At 53.4% G+C, this 12,540-nt stretch overlaps 1 protein-coding gene across 2 annotated transcripts in view; it reads right to left on the bottom strand.

Annotated features, from left to right (window-relative positions):
* Positions 1-858: 858 nt before the first annotated feature.
* Positions 859-12,540, bottom strand: part of LOC105478367 (F-box and WD repeat domain containing 4) — an 88,081-nt gene continuing 76,399 nt past the window's right edge. For both annotated transcript variants that reach the window (XM_071069240.1, XM_071069241.1), the window contains 3 exons: positions 2,540-2,680; positions 1,822-1,963; positions 859-1,604 (listed from right to left, as the gene is read on the bottom strand). In XM_071069240.1, coding sequence (XP_070925341.1) covers positions 1,485-1,604; positions 1,822-1,963; positions 2,540-2,680 — 403 coding nt within the window. In that variant the 3' untranslated portion in view covers positions 859-1,484. The remainder of the gene's footprint in view (positions 1,605-1,821; positions 1,964-2,539; positions 2,681-12,540) is intronic.

The raw sequence follows: 12,540 nt of genomic DNA, 5'->3' as shown, positions 1-12,540 counted from the left end.
CAGGGACTGCCCTCTTGTTTACCTCTGTATGCTACCTGGCCCCAGACCCCACTGGCCTCCCTCGGGAGGGTGTGATGACATTCCCTTCTCTATCCCAGGGACCTTCAACATAAAGCCTTCCACAAAAAGGGAGAATGGGGTGGGAGCACATGGCCCTAGTAGGGCAGGGCTGGCCTTTCCCTGCAACCTGTTTACACAAACTCACAGGAAGACCAGGCTGGAGGGAACCTGTGCTACCATAGCTTGTGGAAGTGGCTCAGAGGAAACTCCTGAAGATATGTGGGAAAGGGAACGTTTTAAAAATGCAGAAACCAGCCAGGTGCAGTGGCTCACACCTTAATCCCAGCACTTTGGGAGGCTGAGGCAGGAGAATTGCTTCAACCTGGGAGGTGAAGGTTGCAGTAGCCAAGATCGCGCCACTGCACTCTAGCTTGGGCGACAGAGCAAGACTCCGTCTCAAAACAGCAAACAAACGAAACAACAACAAAAAAAACAGAAACCTTGGAAATAGAACACAGGATGTTAAGGCATTGTGGGTAAAAAGCCAGAATAAGGGTCATAATGTTGCCAAGGGTGTGTGTTGGGGTAGGGGTCACCACAGATAACAACTGAGCTCCCAGCAGCCTGGACCCTTTCCACAGTCCCCTCTGCAAACCACAGGTGACCCTCCACACCCCAAAGGCTAAAGAATAGGTCATCAATGGCAACTGTTCCTGAAAAAAAGAAACCTTTGTTCTTTGGGATACAGAGCCATGAGGCTAGTCTTGTCGTTTCAGCAGCACACACAACCCTGAGCTTGGGTCTCCTGTTCCCTTCTCCTGGGGCCTTCTGGAACTATTCAGTCAGTGAGGAACCAGATCTGTGAACAATCAAGCTTTATTTTTACAAAAATGAAAATTGTAGCTTGTCTCAACAGCCAGCCTGAGGTAGGGCTGGCTCAGAACTCAGAACTGCTGGGTTCCCTCTGCTCTTTATTGGTTTCAAAGCAAAACCAGGTCACAGTGCCCCAGGAAGGAACCCCCGGCCCTGAGAGGTTGGTCAAGAGTGAGGTCTGGCTGGTGCCAGTGGGCTATTGGCAGCCTTACCTTTCCTTCCAGGAAGGGGCAGAAAGGAACCATCTGGGAAGGTGGGAGCACCTCACCTCACTCTGTAGGCTATCATGGCTCTAATAAGGGGTATAGGATGGGTCTCTCCAGGCCAGCTCCTTGCTCTGGCCAAACAGGGACGCAAGGCCCCGGTTCAGCCGCACTCTTCCAAAGCAGCAGGTCCTGCCTCTCCAACAGGTTCCTGGGAGGGACTGCATCTCTGGTAAGCCCCAAAGCCCCAGGAGTCAGAAGCCTCTAGTGCAAGGTGCCTGAGCACTGGGGTCACAGGCCCAGGAGCACAGTGGGGCACTGGGGAGGAGCTATCACTACACCCTCCAGGCAAGAGAGGTCCCTGAGTAGCTGGTTTCCCTGGCCCAGAGGCAGGGGTGGCCCTGACGGTCATGGGTTTTGAAAATCCAGGACATGGAGGTTGTAAGACAGCGCAGCATAGAGATGCTTGGTGGTGAGACGCAGGCAGTACACAGGGCTGCTGAGGGGGGTCGACGTCAGCGGGAAGGCCTGGAAGGGAGGGCACAGGAAGTGGTAAGAGCTTTCCAAGTGGGACAGAGGTGTGCCATAACCCAGGATCCCCAGGCCTAGGGGAAGAGGGACATGTGCCACTGTAGGCTTCTTCCAACCCTTTCTAGGCACATCCTTGGCTACCTCACCCTCTCCCAAATGCAGCCCATAATCATGAGTCTTGGCATCCTGGAGAAGAGGTGGGCAGGACACTTACATGCAGGCAAGCCCTTTGGCGCCGGTCCCACAGCCGTACAACACCGTAGTAGGAGGAACCTGTGGCCAGCAGGTGGTTGCCATCTGTCTGCAGGCAGTACAGGGTGCTGTCATGGGGCTCCTCCCACTCCATGACACATTTCCTGTCCAGGAAGAGGAGACGCAGAAGGAGGTTTAGGGTACCCTCCACCTCTGCCCCAGCTTTCTTGGGCCTAGAGTGGCTGAGGGGAGTGTTAAGGAGCTATTCCGGGATGGAGACAGAAGCCGAAATCATCAGATTCATCAAAAACCGAACTTCATGGGAGAAAGCATCTTCTGTAGAGGGCTGTCTCACCATGGCCCAGACCACAGAGCAGATTATGCCTGCACTTCTGTTTGCATATGGCCAGCTACTTATCACTGGACTCAAGAGGGGAGAAGTAACACAGGCCTCAAGAAAGGCTGGGACAGAATATTGAGGGACACTACCCTGATGGCTCCGGAGGCTCTGGGAAACGCCTGCCTTTGCTAGGGCCTGTTGGCTATAGTTTCCCAAGCCACTGCGACCAGGGCTGCCCAAGTGCAGGAAGTCTAAGCTTGATATGACCTTGCAGGACTCTTCCTTCCCAGCCCTGACATGGAGTCTCTGTGCCCTCTCCCATGGGCCAACCCAGGACTGGAGAAAGGACCAGGATTGGTGCAGACCCCCACCACCTGTCCTCTCTGCCCAGCACACTCACCGGACACTGGTGCGGAGGTCCCAGTAGCGAACATAGGTGTCATAGCCACAGGACAGCAGTGTGAAAGGGGACTCATACATGACATCCAGCACCCCAGCCCCTGGGGGAAAGTCACTGCCCAAGTGTGTCATCAGCTGCCCACTGGGAAGGGAAGGACAGAGTGAGGCTGCTCCACATGGGCCATACACATTCGTTCCACCTTCAGAGGGCATCAGACCTTGGGGAAATGTTCTCTTTCCTCAGCTAGAATGAGACTCAAGGAAGGGGGCTGAGGGAAGAGATGCCCAATTCCTACCCACCTCACCCCTGCCATGAGGCCTCTGCAACCAGTCCCATGTCCCACCCCTCCCCCAGCATCCCAGGCCTCAGCAGCTCCTCCATCACACCTGCGTGCCAGCTGCCACCCACCCAGCCACTCCTCCTCAGGACAATGAATGGGGCTTGCTGAAGGGGTCGGCCCCCCTCACATACACGTACACATACACATACACACACACACTTGGTTACTTTATACTTCTTGATCCTGCAGGTCATGCAGTTCTGAGCTGCCTGAGTCCAATGCCTTAATTCCTGCCTGTAATCTGGGGCTCAAACCTCACTGGGGATAAAGACCACACAAAGGGAGAAGGGGAGTCCCAGGAGATGTTAAAACAAGTAAACACCTTTGTGTTTGGGGAGAGAAATCGCTGAGAAAGCAGCTTAGCGAGCTGTCCCTGGTGTTCCTGGCCTAGCTGGCCCCCAGCCCGGGGCTAGCACGCCTCTGTGATCACAGCCCCCAGCCTGCGGGACTCCAGCCTGCTCCCCCCACCCTCACCCCACCCGGTGGCCGAGAGCAGATTACTGAGAAGAACAATTTCTTTGTGACTGTGTAATTCCCTCCGTGACCGCGGCAGTGGGCAGACCCTTTGCCCTGATGCCAGACCCCTAGCAACCATGTAGGGGGGCCTCCTGTCCCTAGCAACTACCCCTCAACATCAAGTGCACCCGCTAATCCCTGCGGCCAGGGGATGGGTAGAAGTATTGAGTTTCTGCAGAATGACTAGGGGGAATGAAGGAAAAGGGGCGCCCTCCAGGCCTGATGCCTCAGCTTCCTTTACCCATGAGACGCTGGGCTCTCCCATGCCATGACAGGAGAAACAAGGCCATGGACACTTCAAAGGGATGTCCAGGTAAGAGGCCCTGGCATGGAGTGAGGGGACTTCATGGCTCACCAGCGCAGCTTTGGTCCAAGCAGCATGTCAGCAAAGGGCTTGAGGCAAACAAGGCAGCCAGCCACACGTCTGAATGCAGATGTCAGCTCTCATCCTTCCACCTCATTCAGACCCTGACCCACAACCTCCCTTCTCCCTGACAGAGCTGCCATCTTCCCTTAAGGCCGAAGGAATCAAAGGAGGAGACTGAGGGTTCCTTTCTGCCCCTTCCACCTTTTCCCCTTTGAGCCCTGGGCAGTGAGCCCTGGCCAGGAGCACTGCTGCTGCCAGTGGGGAATTAATCCCCAAGTCAGCACCCCTACCCCCAGCCTCCTTCTCAGGGAAGTTCTTGTCTTCGTCTCAGTAGCCCAGAGCTGGGCCTGTGGGGAGAAGATGACAAGCCTCTGTTGGGGGGCTCCTGAGAGGGATCAGGCAGAAGCCTTCTCCCCAGATCAGCATCCCTTAGAGACTGCTAACCTTGGCTCCCAGAGAAGCCCTGCCTTCCCAGATGGCCACCAGCCAAGATTCAGCCACCCTGGGCAGGCCAGAGCCCTGTAGGAGAGTCAGTCTCTCTCTCACAGGTATACTGGGTGCATGCTGGGTAGGGGCTGTTTGGCTCCACAGTTCTCCTCCCTCTTCCAGATTTGGGGGCCCTGCCCCCTCCATTAGTGAGGCCTTAAGGAATGACTGAGGAGCTCTCCCCTTTAATCTATAGAAGTAATTTCATGTTTGTTTGAAATAGAAGATGAAAGGCAGTGGGGGTTGGGAGGACTGAAGCCCAGCATGGCTCTACCTGCCCACCCTGGTCCCTGGGTTCAGAGGGAAGGAGAGCTGGGCACTCACGGGGCTGCACAGGGACAGCAGTATAAGAGGCCCACCCAGACTGGGCTGCCAACCTGGGCCCCTACTCCAGCATTCATGCCACCACTGGAAAATGTCATGGCCATAAGTATCTGCAGTAAGAAATACAGGACAGCCCAAAGGGTCCCTACCCTCAGGGGGAGACCCAAGGGCCCAAGTAAGCACCAGGCACTGGGGGCCAACACAAGTCCTGAGAGCCCCTGGTCTGCCCACACAGCCTGGCCGGGAGCTGAGAAGTTTCTTTCTGCTGTGCTGTTCTCTGGTTCTCTAAAATGGCCACACACACTTTAAATGGGCCAATAAAAAGATACAGTTTCTTTTGCCCTGGGCCCAGGACCCTCAAGGCTCTGTTGTGTGGTGCCCGTGAGGTTAAGTTCAGAGCATAAACTGACACACCAGCCTCTGGGAAAAGGCCCATCTCTTCAAATAGCAACCCAGCAGTGCCACAGGAGCCCTGCTGGGGCTTTGATTTGGGAAAACAAACAGAAATGGCACCGTGGGCCCTTCTCGGCCCCCACCCCAAGACCTATTTAACTAGAAAACTCTAGCTCAACTGCTCTGGTAGAGAGATTGGCCCGACAATAGCCCCAAACTTTGGGGGAAAGGGGGACAAAACAAGCTGTCTGTCTCCTCATCCCCTCCTCCTGAGCTCCTTTTCTTACTGCAAGTGTGTTCTTGTAAAAACGATTAGATTGCAATTTGTATAACGTGGTGACCCCCCAAATTCAGACATTTCACCCCTTTTCTCTGGAAAGAATGTTAAGAATGCTTCTCGGCCTCTCACTGTGGGGGGTAAGAGGGGGGGTGCAGAGCCTTGGCTGTTGCACAGCTTGTGTGGGAACAGGGCTGCTGCTCAGAGCCCTGGGCCAAGACGGGAGCAAGGGCCTGCCTGTCACTATAGAGGGCCAGACAAAAAGTCCATTCCCTTCCAACTCCCATGGACAAAGCCCAGGCCTCCAGGAGCCACTAAGTGCTGGGGGCCTCCACACCCCAGCCTCCCCCGAGCCAAGTCCAGCAATTCTCTCTCGACCCAGGGAAACATAAAGACAGATGGGGCCGCCCGTGTGAGCCTGATGAATGAGACGCAGGCTGAGGAGGGGCAGCCTGAGGGAGATCTGTTTCCTTGGCTCTGGCCATGTGCAGGCTACTCCTGGGAACCCCACTACCTGGACAGGAAGAAGCAAGCAGAGTGTGGCCACACCCCTGAGAGGTCAGGGCCCCCTGGCCCAAACTATCCTGCTGCCCAGTTGACTCTACTGCAGCTGGAGGGAGAGAGATAAGGGGAGTCAGAGAGGAGGGACATTTACATGAAACGCTGACACCCATCACCATCTTTGTGGGGGGCAGCTCACTGGTGGTAGGGGCTGGCCCTAAAGACCTGGATGGCCCACCAGGGACAGGCCCTGAGTTCTAAGCTGGACTGGGCACAGGGGGCAGTCCCTGGCACCTTACCCCTGCCCACCAAGTTTGCAGAGCTAGGAAGCCTGGTGCCCTGCTGTACTTCTCCCAGCTTCCCCTACAGCCGCCTGTACTAGAGCATTCCTGAGTCACCACCTCCTCCACCTCCCAGCCCACAGCTCAGCACGTCTGTGGCTCCCACACCATTTTTCAGTCATTTTTAACATACTGGGTTCCTGATGCTGTTCTCTGGAGACCCTATGGATGCTCATTCCTGCATCTGTTTGGGTCTGTGCTTACCTGTGCACCTGTCTGCCATGTGCTACCTTGAAATGCAACAATGGCTTTTGGAGAGAGAGAGAGAGAGGATGGAAGGATGACAAAGAGTTGACCTTCTTCCATCTCTGCTGCCTGGGGGGCAGATGGCTTGAAGGTATAAGCTGGGCCCAACATCGTTGCAAAGAGAATGGGAGGTTTTTCCTCCCTTCTATCTCCTCCTTCCTTCAGTTGAGCATTTTCTGTATACAAAGCATTGTGCTTAATGGAAGCTACAGAGAGATGTAAGCTGTGACTATCAAAGAGACTTTGTCCCTGCCTTCAAGGAGTATTCAATCCAGGGAGAGAAAGAAGTCTGCAACATGTATCCAACTAACAAATCAAAGTGTGAGTTGGTAGGTACCACAGAGAACAACAGAAAATTCTACAAGGGGGCAGTTAAGAAAAGTGAGCATTTCTGGCTGGGGGTGTTGACTGATTCTTCACTGAGAGACAGGACTGTCATAGGCAATGACAAGACACGGAGATGGCCCAGGTGGCAGGAACAGCAACAACAAAAGTGCAGCGCTAGGGCAACCAGGCTGTTTTGGCGGCAGCTGGCAATCTGGTTTGGTTGGAGGCTTGGGAGTGTGCTGGCAGGGTCCGGCCTCCAGGCCACAGTGGGCCTTAAGGTGCACATCCCTCACCTGGCACGAACTCCGTGAGTGGCAGACAGCCATGAGGCTTTTGAACGAACAGTGATTGTCCTAGTTCAGGCCCCAATTGTAGATAAGGAAACTGAGAGTCACAGACGAAAAGTGACACTGTCATATAGCAAGGAAGAGCAGAGCCTGAATCCATGATAAAGGCAGAGCTCCTGGAAATCCCGTCTGGTAGCAGCTTTCAGAATGATGGGAACAGAGGGAAGTAAGCTGAAGGGCCTGTTCTCTTTGCTGGAGCCAGATGAGACGGTTGCGAAGGTTACCTGGTGGCAGAGTAGCCACCGCAGCAACAGCTCGCATATCCTGAGTCCATACTGTGTACCAGGCAACATGCTGAGTGTTTTATTCGTTATCAGCCCATTTAATCCTCGCAACAGGCTTTGGAGGTAAGTTTCTTAACCCCATTTTACAGATGAGAAAATGAAGTAACACACCCAGTAAATCTTAGATCAGGTCTATATGCTCCACGGTGCTGGCACTCCCTGCCTTCACAGACAATGCAGCCACTCCATCACTGGCCCCTCAACATCCCCTATTACAGCTGCACAACTGGACTTGCCCCAAGAGTTACCCAGGGCCACCTCCAGCCCTTTCCAGCTCTTTGCAGGTCTTTCCCTCTCACAGATGCCCAGAGGCTTGCCCTCTGGTGGGGGTAGTGAGAGAATCAAGGGGACAGATAGGTTCTAAACGTTAACAATGGAGTAGCTACGGAAGCTTTGCTTGCCTCGGCCCCATCAGGTGAGAAGGAAGGAAGGGCCTTCTCAAGCATACAGCCTCAAACATGCATGTGTCTGTGTGCGCGCACCCCCAGCACCCGCCCGCGCACATGTGTTCAGACACAATGGCTCAAAGGCCAGGCAGCCCACTTTGTACTGCTAACAAGGGGGCCGTAATTACAGGAAGGGGCAGCCGGGCAGATAAAAGGATACAAAATTTCAACATCTGTTGCCATAAAGGGATAAGGAGAAGTGAAACGCAAAGTATCAGTTTGGTGTCAGCAGGCAGAGAGCCAATTTCAAAGAGTTCAGGGGGACAGAGGAGACAAGAAAGAAAAAGTTATGGGGGGAGAAAGAAAGAGAAAGAAATTACAGGGTTCCTTAAAGAGGTAAAGAAAAAAGAATGAAAAAAAGCTGTCAGTAATGCTTTCAAAGGAGAAGGGAGGTACTTTAAAGAGGGGTAGTTCCCGTAATCACCCTGACTGTGGGCCAGGCCACTGCACAGGGTGGGGGCAGAGTGCTGGGGCAGAGACAAAGCCACACCTGGGCAGGAGGGGCACTAACAGTGCCCTCAGAGCAGCCCAGCCTGTGTGCAGGACACAGCTTCCTTCTCCAGACAGAAAGGGCTCCAGCCAAGTGTCCCTTACCATTCCATATGTCATCAGATGCCCTGACACTCATATCCTGTGCTCAGTTCAGGATACCAAGGCCAGTTCCCAGCTCAGAGGGAGAGTTCTACCAGGCCACAGCCATGGCTGACCAGGTGGCCCTTATCAGTGCTCCAACACTGTGTTCAGTGGAAAGGGCCACTAACTCCAGCAACAGGGGTCAGGATCAAGGAGAGCTTTGTGGTGGAGGTGCTGTTTATGCTGAAGAGTGAGCAGGGTTTCATTAGGCACAGAGGGGGTATTCCGGGCATGGGGTTGGCTTGAGCCCAGGCTCAGAGGGGAAAAACCTAGGGCATCTGTTAGGATGGGTGAGAAGCATATTCTGCCCCTGCCTTTGTTGAAAAAAGGGGAACTTGGGAGCTTTGAGGTGGAAGTGGAGGTGTAACAGGGGACCAGGGATGACCCTGGCCCAAAGGGGAAGGGGAATCAATGGGATGTGTACAGGGCTTGCCACACACACAGGGCAGCACAGGGCCTGGCCAAAGACTCAATACCCTAGGAGCAGCCAGGTCACCAACCACCTCACTACCCCCTTCCCCACCCCACAATCTCAGCGGGGCTTAGGACTGTGGCTGTGGTTGGACCTACTATGACACCTTTAGATCTGGGATTAAAGGGCTCTCCATCCTGAAGCCCACCTGCCCACAGGCTATCAGGGGCCCAGCTGTGCCCTGTGCTCAGGGCACCAGTGCTAGGTCCATCTTAATGCCCCTTGGCAGAAAAAAATAAAACCCACCACAAGCGTAAGCCCATGGGGAAGGGGGCATGTGTGATGTCAGGCCAGTCAGACCCACTTGGGCCTTCCAGCCACCAGGAGCTGGGCCCCACACACACAATCAACACATGGCACCTTCCCTGGGGCCTAGCCAAGGAAGGGTCCTGCTAAAACATAGAGGACACAAGATGAGCCTCAATTCCTCCAAACCCCAGGCTCGGGCAGGATGGCTTTGGCACAGTTCCTCAGGGTCTGATGGGATCATAGGGCCTAGCTAGGAATACTGCAGTGGTTGGTCAGTCAAGATGAAGGTACAGGAATTCCTGGCACCTGGGAGTTAGGGAATGGGCTTGAAGACCACCTACCATCAGAAGCAGGAATATTCTGGCACTTTGAGGTTGGGTGAAGGACTCTTTCTCGTTGAGATAGTAATCCCCTGTCCCTGGGCCTAACCCCATGGTGCCTGGCTCCATAAGACAGAAAGGCAGAACAAGAGGAAGGGAGAGGGGCACAGCCAAGTTCCTTGCCACTTAGGCAACGGCTGTGTGCCTGTGACTGCCTTCTGACCTGTGTGCTTTAGTCAACAACTCCCCCTCCATCCCTGTTCCAGCCCAGCCTGCAAGGAGAACAGTCTCTAGAGGTCTTGATGGAATGAGGGGCTGAGGGAACAATGGTGACCCTGAAAGTGGTGCAGGTTCTGTGAGAAGCAGCATTGGCTGCCTGAGGGTGAGCAGCTGAGAGACACACATAGACGTGGGTGATGGCTCCCGATGGGAGCGCTGGTGCCCAGCGGGTGGCTGCAGCTTTGAGTGTGTCCCAGCCCCCACCATCATCCAGGGTATAGCAATGCTTAGGGCAAACTGCCCCTCCAGTACTCCCCGCTCTCCACCCAAGCCCCAGCACATACATAAAAGAGAAAATCCAGGCACTCCTCAAGTTTCAGCGGTGACAGGTTAAAAGCAAAGAATCCATCCAGCACCGCTCACCACCCAGCCCCAAGTCCTACCGGCAATGCTGCTCCACCTCTCAGATTGGCCTGTCAGTCAGGCTTTGGTGTTATTGAAAGATCAAACTTTGTCCTGCCTGTTCATTACCTTAATCCTATTTTCTACATGGCTTTATTATCTACTTGGGTTTCTCTGGGAAAGACAGCTCTAGAGAGTCATCCTGTACATCCATTTCCTCCCACCAAAAGCAAATGCCTCCACCAGGGCATCTTTCCTCAATCACTGTACCACTTGGTCCTCCAAGCTTCTCTGGGGACAGGACAGATGTTTAAACGAAGCCTGGTTCCTCCCAGTAGATGAACCTGGGGCTGGAGAGAAGGCACTGCTAAGTGGTGCCCAGGGCAGCCCTGCCACAAGGAGCAGAGCCCACAGGCTGGCCAGAAGGGGCAAGGCTGTTTCTTCTCAGGCTCCAGTAAGAACTGAGGCCACAGCTGTTTGTTTGTTTTGTTTTGTTTTTAATTTTTTTGGTAAGAAACAAGGTCTCATCATATTGCCCAGGCTACTCTCAAACTCCTGAGCTCAAGCGATCCTACTGCCTCAGTCTCTCAGAGTGCTGGGATTCCAGGCATGAGCCACCATGCCTGGCTTGTCGCTGTCGCATACCCATTCTCATTAGGGTCCAATCTGGTTTCAATAAAGACCCAGTGTTTGGGGTTGGTGAGATCTAGGGGTTTCATAAGAGAATAACAGTCAAAGAAATGGTGCCTTAGAACTCCATCCTGACCATAAATCTGCACGGAAGAGTACCCTTCACCAAGGCAACCATAGGCAGAAGAGGCCATTCAAAGATTACCCAACCTTTGAGATGATGCTGGGCCACAGTGGTGTATCCAGCCCACCACCCGGCTTGTGTGTCATCCTGGGCCCAGGCAGGTGATGATGCCAAACACAAGGCCCAGTTATGTAACTAAGTAAAAACTTTCATCAGAATGCCCATCTTGGTGACCCACAGCCCACTGTCAAGAGGCTTCCCTGTGCCAGGAGGTCAGCAGGTTCACCTCCTCCTCCACTAGTCACTAAGACACGGATATTTTGAGAACTAAAAGCCTCCACAAGCCAGGCACAGTGGCTCACACCTATAATCCCAGCACTTTGGGAGGCCAAGGTGGGAGGATCACTTGAGTCAATGAGTTTGAGACCAGCCTGGGCAACATAACGAGACCTTGTCTCTACAAAAAAATTTAAAAATTAGCCAAGCATAGTGGTGCATGTCTGTAGTCCTAGCTACTTGGGAGGCTGAGGCAGAAGGACCATTTGAGCCCAGGAGTTCAAGGCTGCAATGAGCCGTGATGATGCCACTGCACTCCAGCCTGGGTAACAGAGCAAGTCCCTGTCTCTCAAGAAAAAAAGAAGCCTCCACAAACTCCGAGGTACTAGTTTGGGTGGGGAGGAAGAGCAGGAAAGGGAGAGCTTGCATTAGTTGAATCCCTCCAAGGTGACAGGCACTGTATGGGACACTTTTTCACAATAATTTTGTTCATACCAGTTCTGTTAGGTAGGGATAACTAATTTCCACTTTACAAATGAGGAAACTGAAGTCCAGAGGGCCCCAGATCACAGCAAGAGGCACAGTAGTTCTGAAAGCCAGGTCTGTTTGGCCACACAGCCAGTTCTCCTTCCCGAGCTCCTCACAGCCTCCCATCACACTGGCCCTGGCACCAGGGGAGGGGCTGCCTCTACCCCAGTCCCATTCAGAAGGAAGGAGGGCCTGTGGCAGGAGTTTCGTAGGGTGAGCTCATGGGGAACAAGTTTCACAGACTCTAGGAGCTCCAGGATCCCAGGGGCTAAAGCAAAAAGCAGTCCTGGGAAGTTTCAGTTAGGCTAGCAACAGTGGGGTACGACTATTGGCTATATTAACAAAAGCAGAAGATTTAAAATGAAGGAGGTGCCAGCATCTGCTACTCATCAGACCACACCTGGTCTGTCCAGTAATCAGTTATGAACATGCCATTTCAAGAGGGATAAAACGAGATAAATTAGAGAAACTTTCAGGTGAGAATGGTCCTGAAACCAATGTGAGACCAACACTATAGGTCACCTATCTAGACATTCCTCATATTCTTTCTAGCCAAGCAAACCCAGCTTCTATGCCATCCCTCCCCGCACCTGCTGCTGCTAATGTGTAGGGGCAGGGGTGGAAGCTGAGTTCTTCCCTTGGCCCAGGAAGTGAATCTTGACTGGTCATTCCATTCCCCTGGCCAGGGTTTGGTTTAGGGCGAGTACTGGAATACAATTTTGACTATTAGATGTGAGGAAAAGTCTGCTTGAAAAATTCCTAAGAAAGGCTTCCTCATCTTAAAAAGGGGCCCCAGACAGGGACATATGCTATTCCTATTTCCCTCTGAGTGTTGCGTTGCAAGCTGGTCGAGCAGCTCTAAATAAGCTTGAGAGCAAAAGCCACCTTGACCAGGGTAGCAAAGCAGAAAGTGAGAGAATCTGGGCCCTCATGATCTCATGGAGCTACTGAAC

This window comes from Macaca nemestrina, chromosome 9 (assembly GCF_043159975.1).
Source record: "Macaca nemestrina isolate mMacNem1 chromosome 9, mMacNem.hap1, whole genome shotgun sequence".
Taxonomy (NCBI): Eukaryota; Metazoa; Chordata; class Mammalia; order Primates; family Cercopithecidae; genus Macaca; species Macaca nemestrina.
This window is presented reverse-complemented; position numbering and strand designations above follow the sequence as displayed.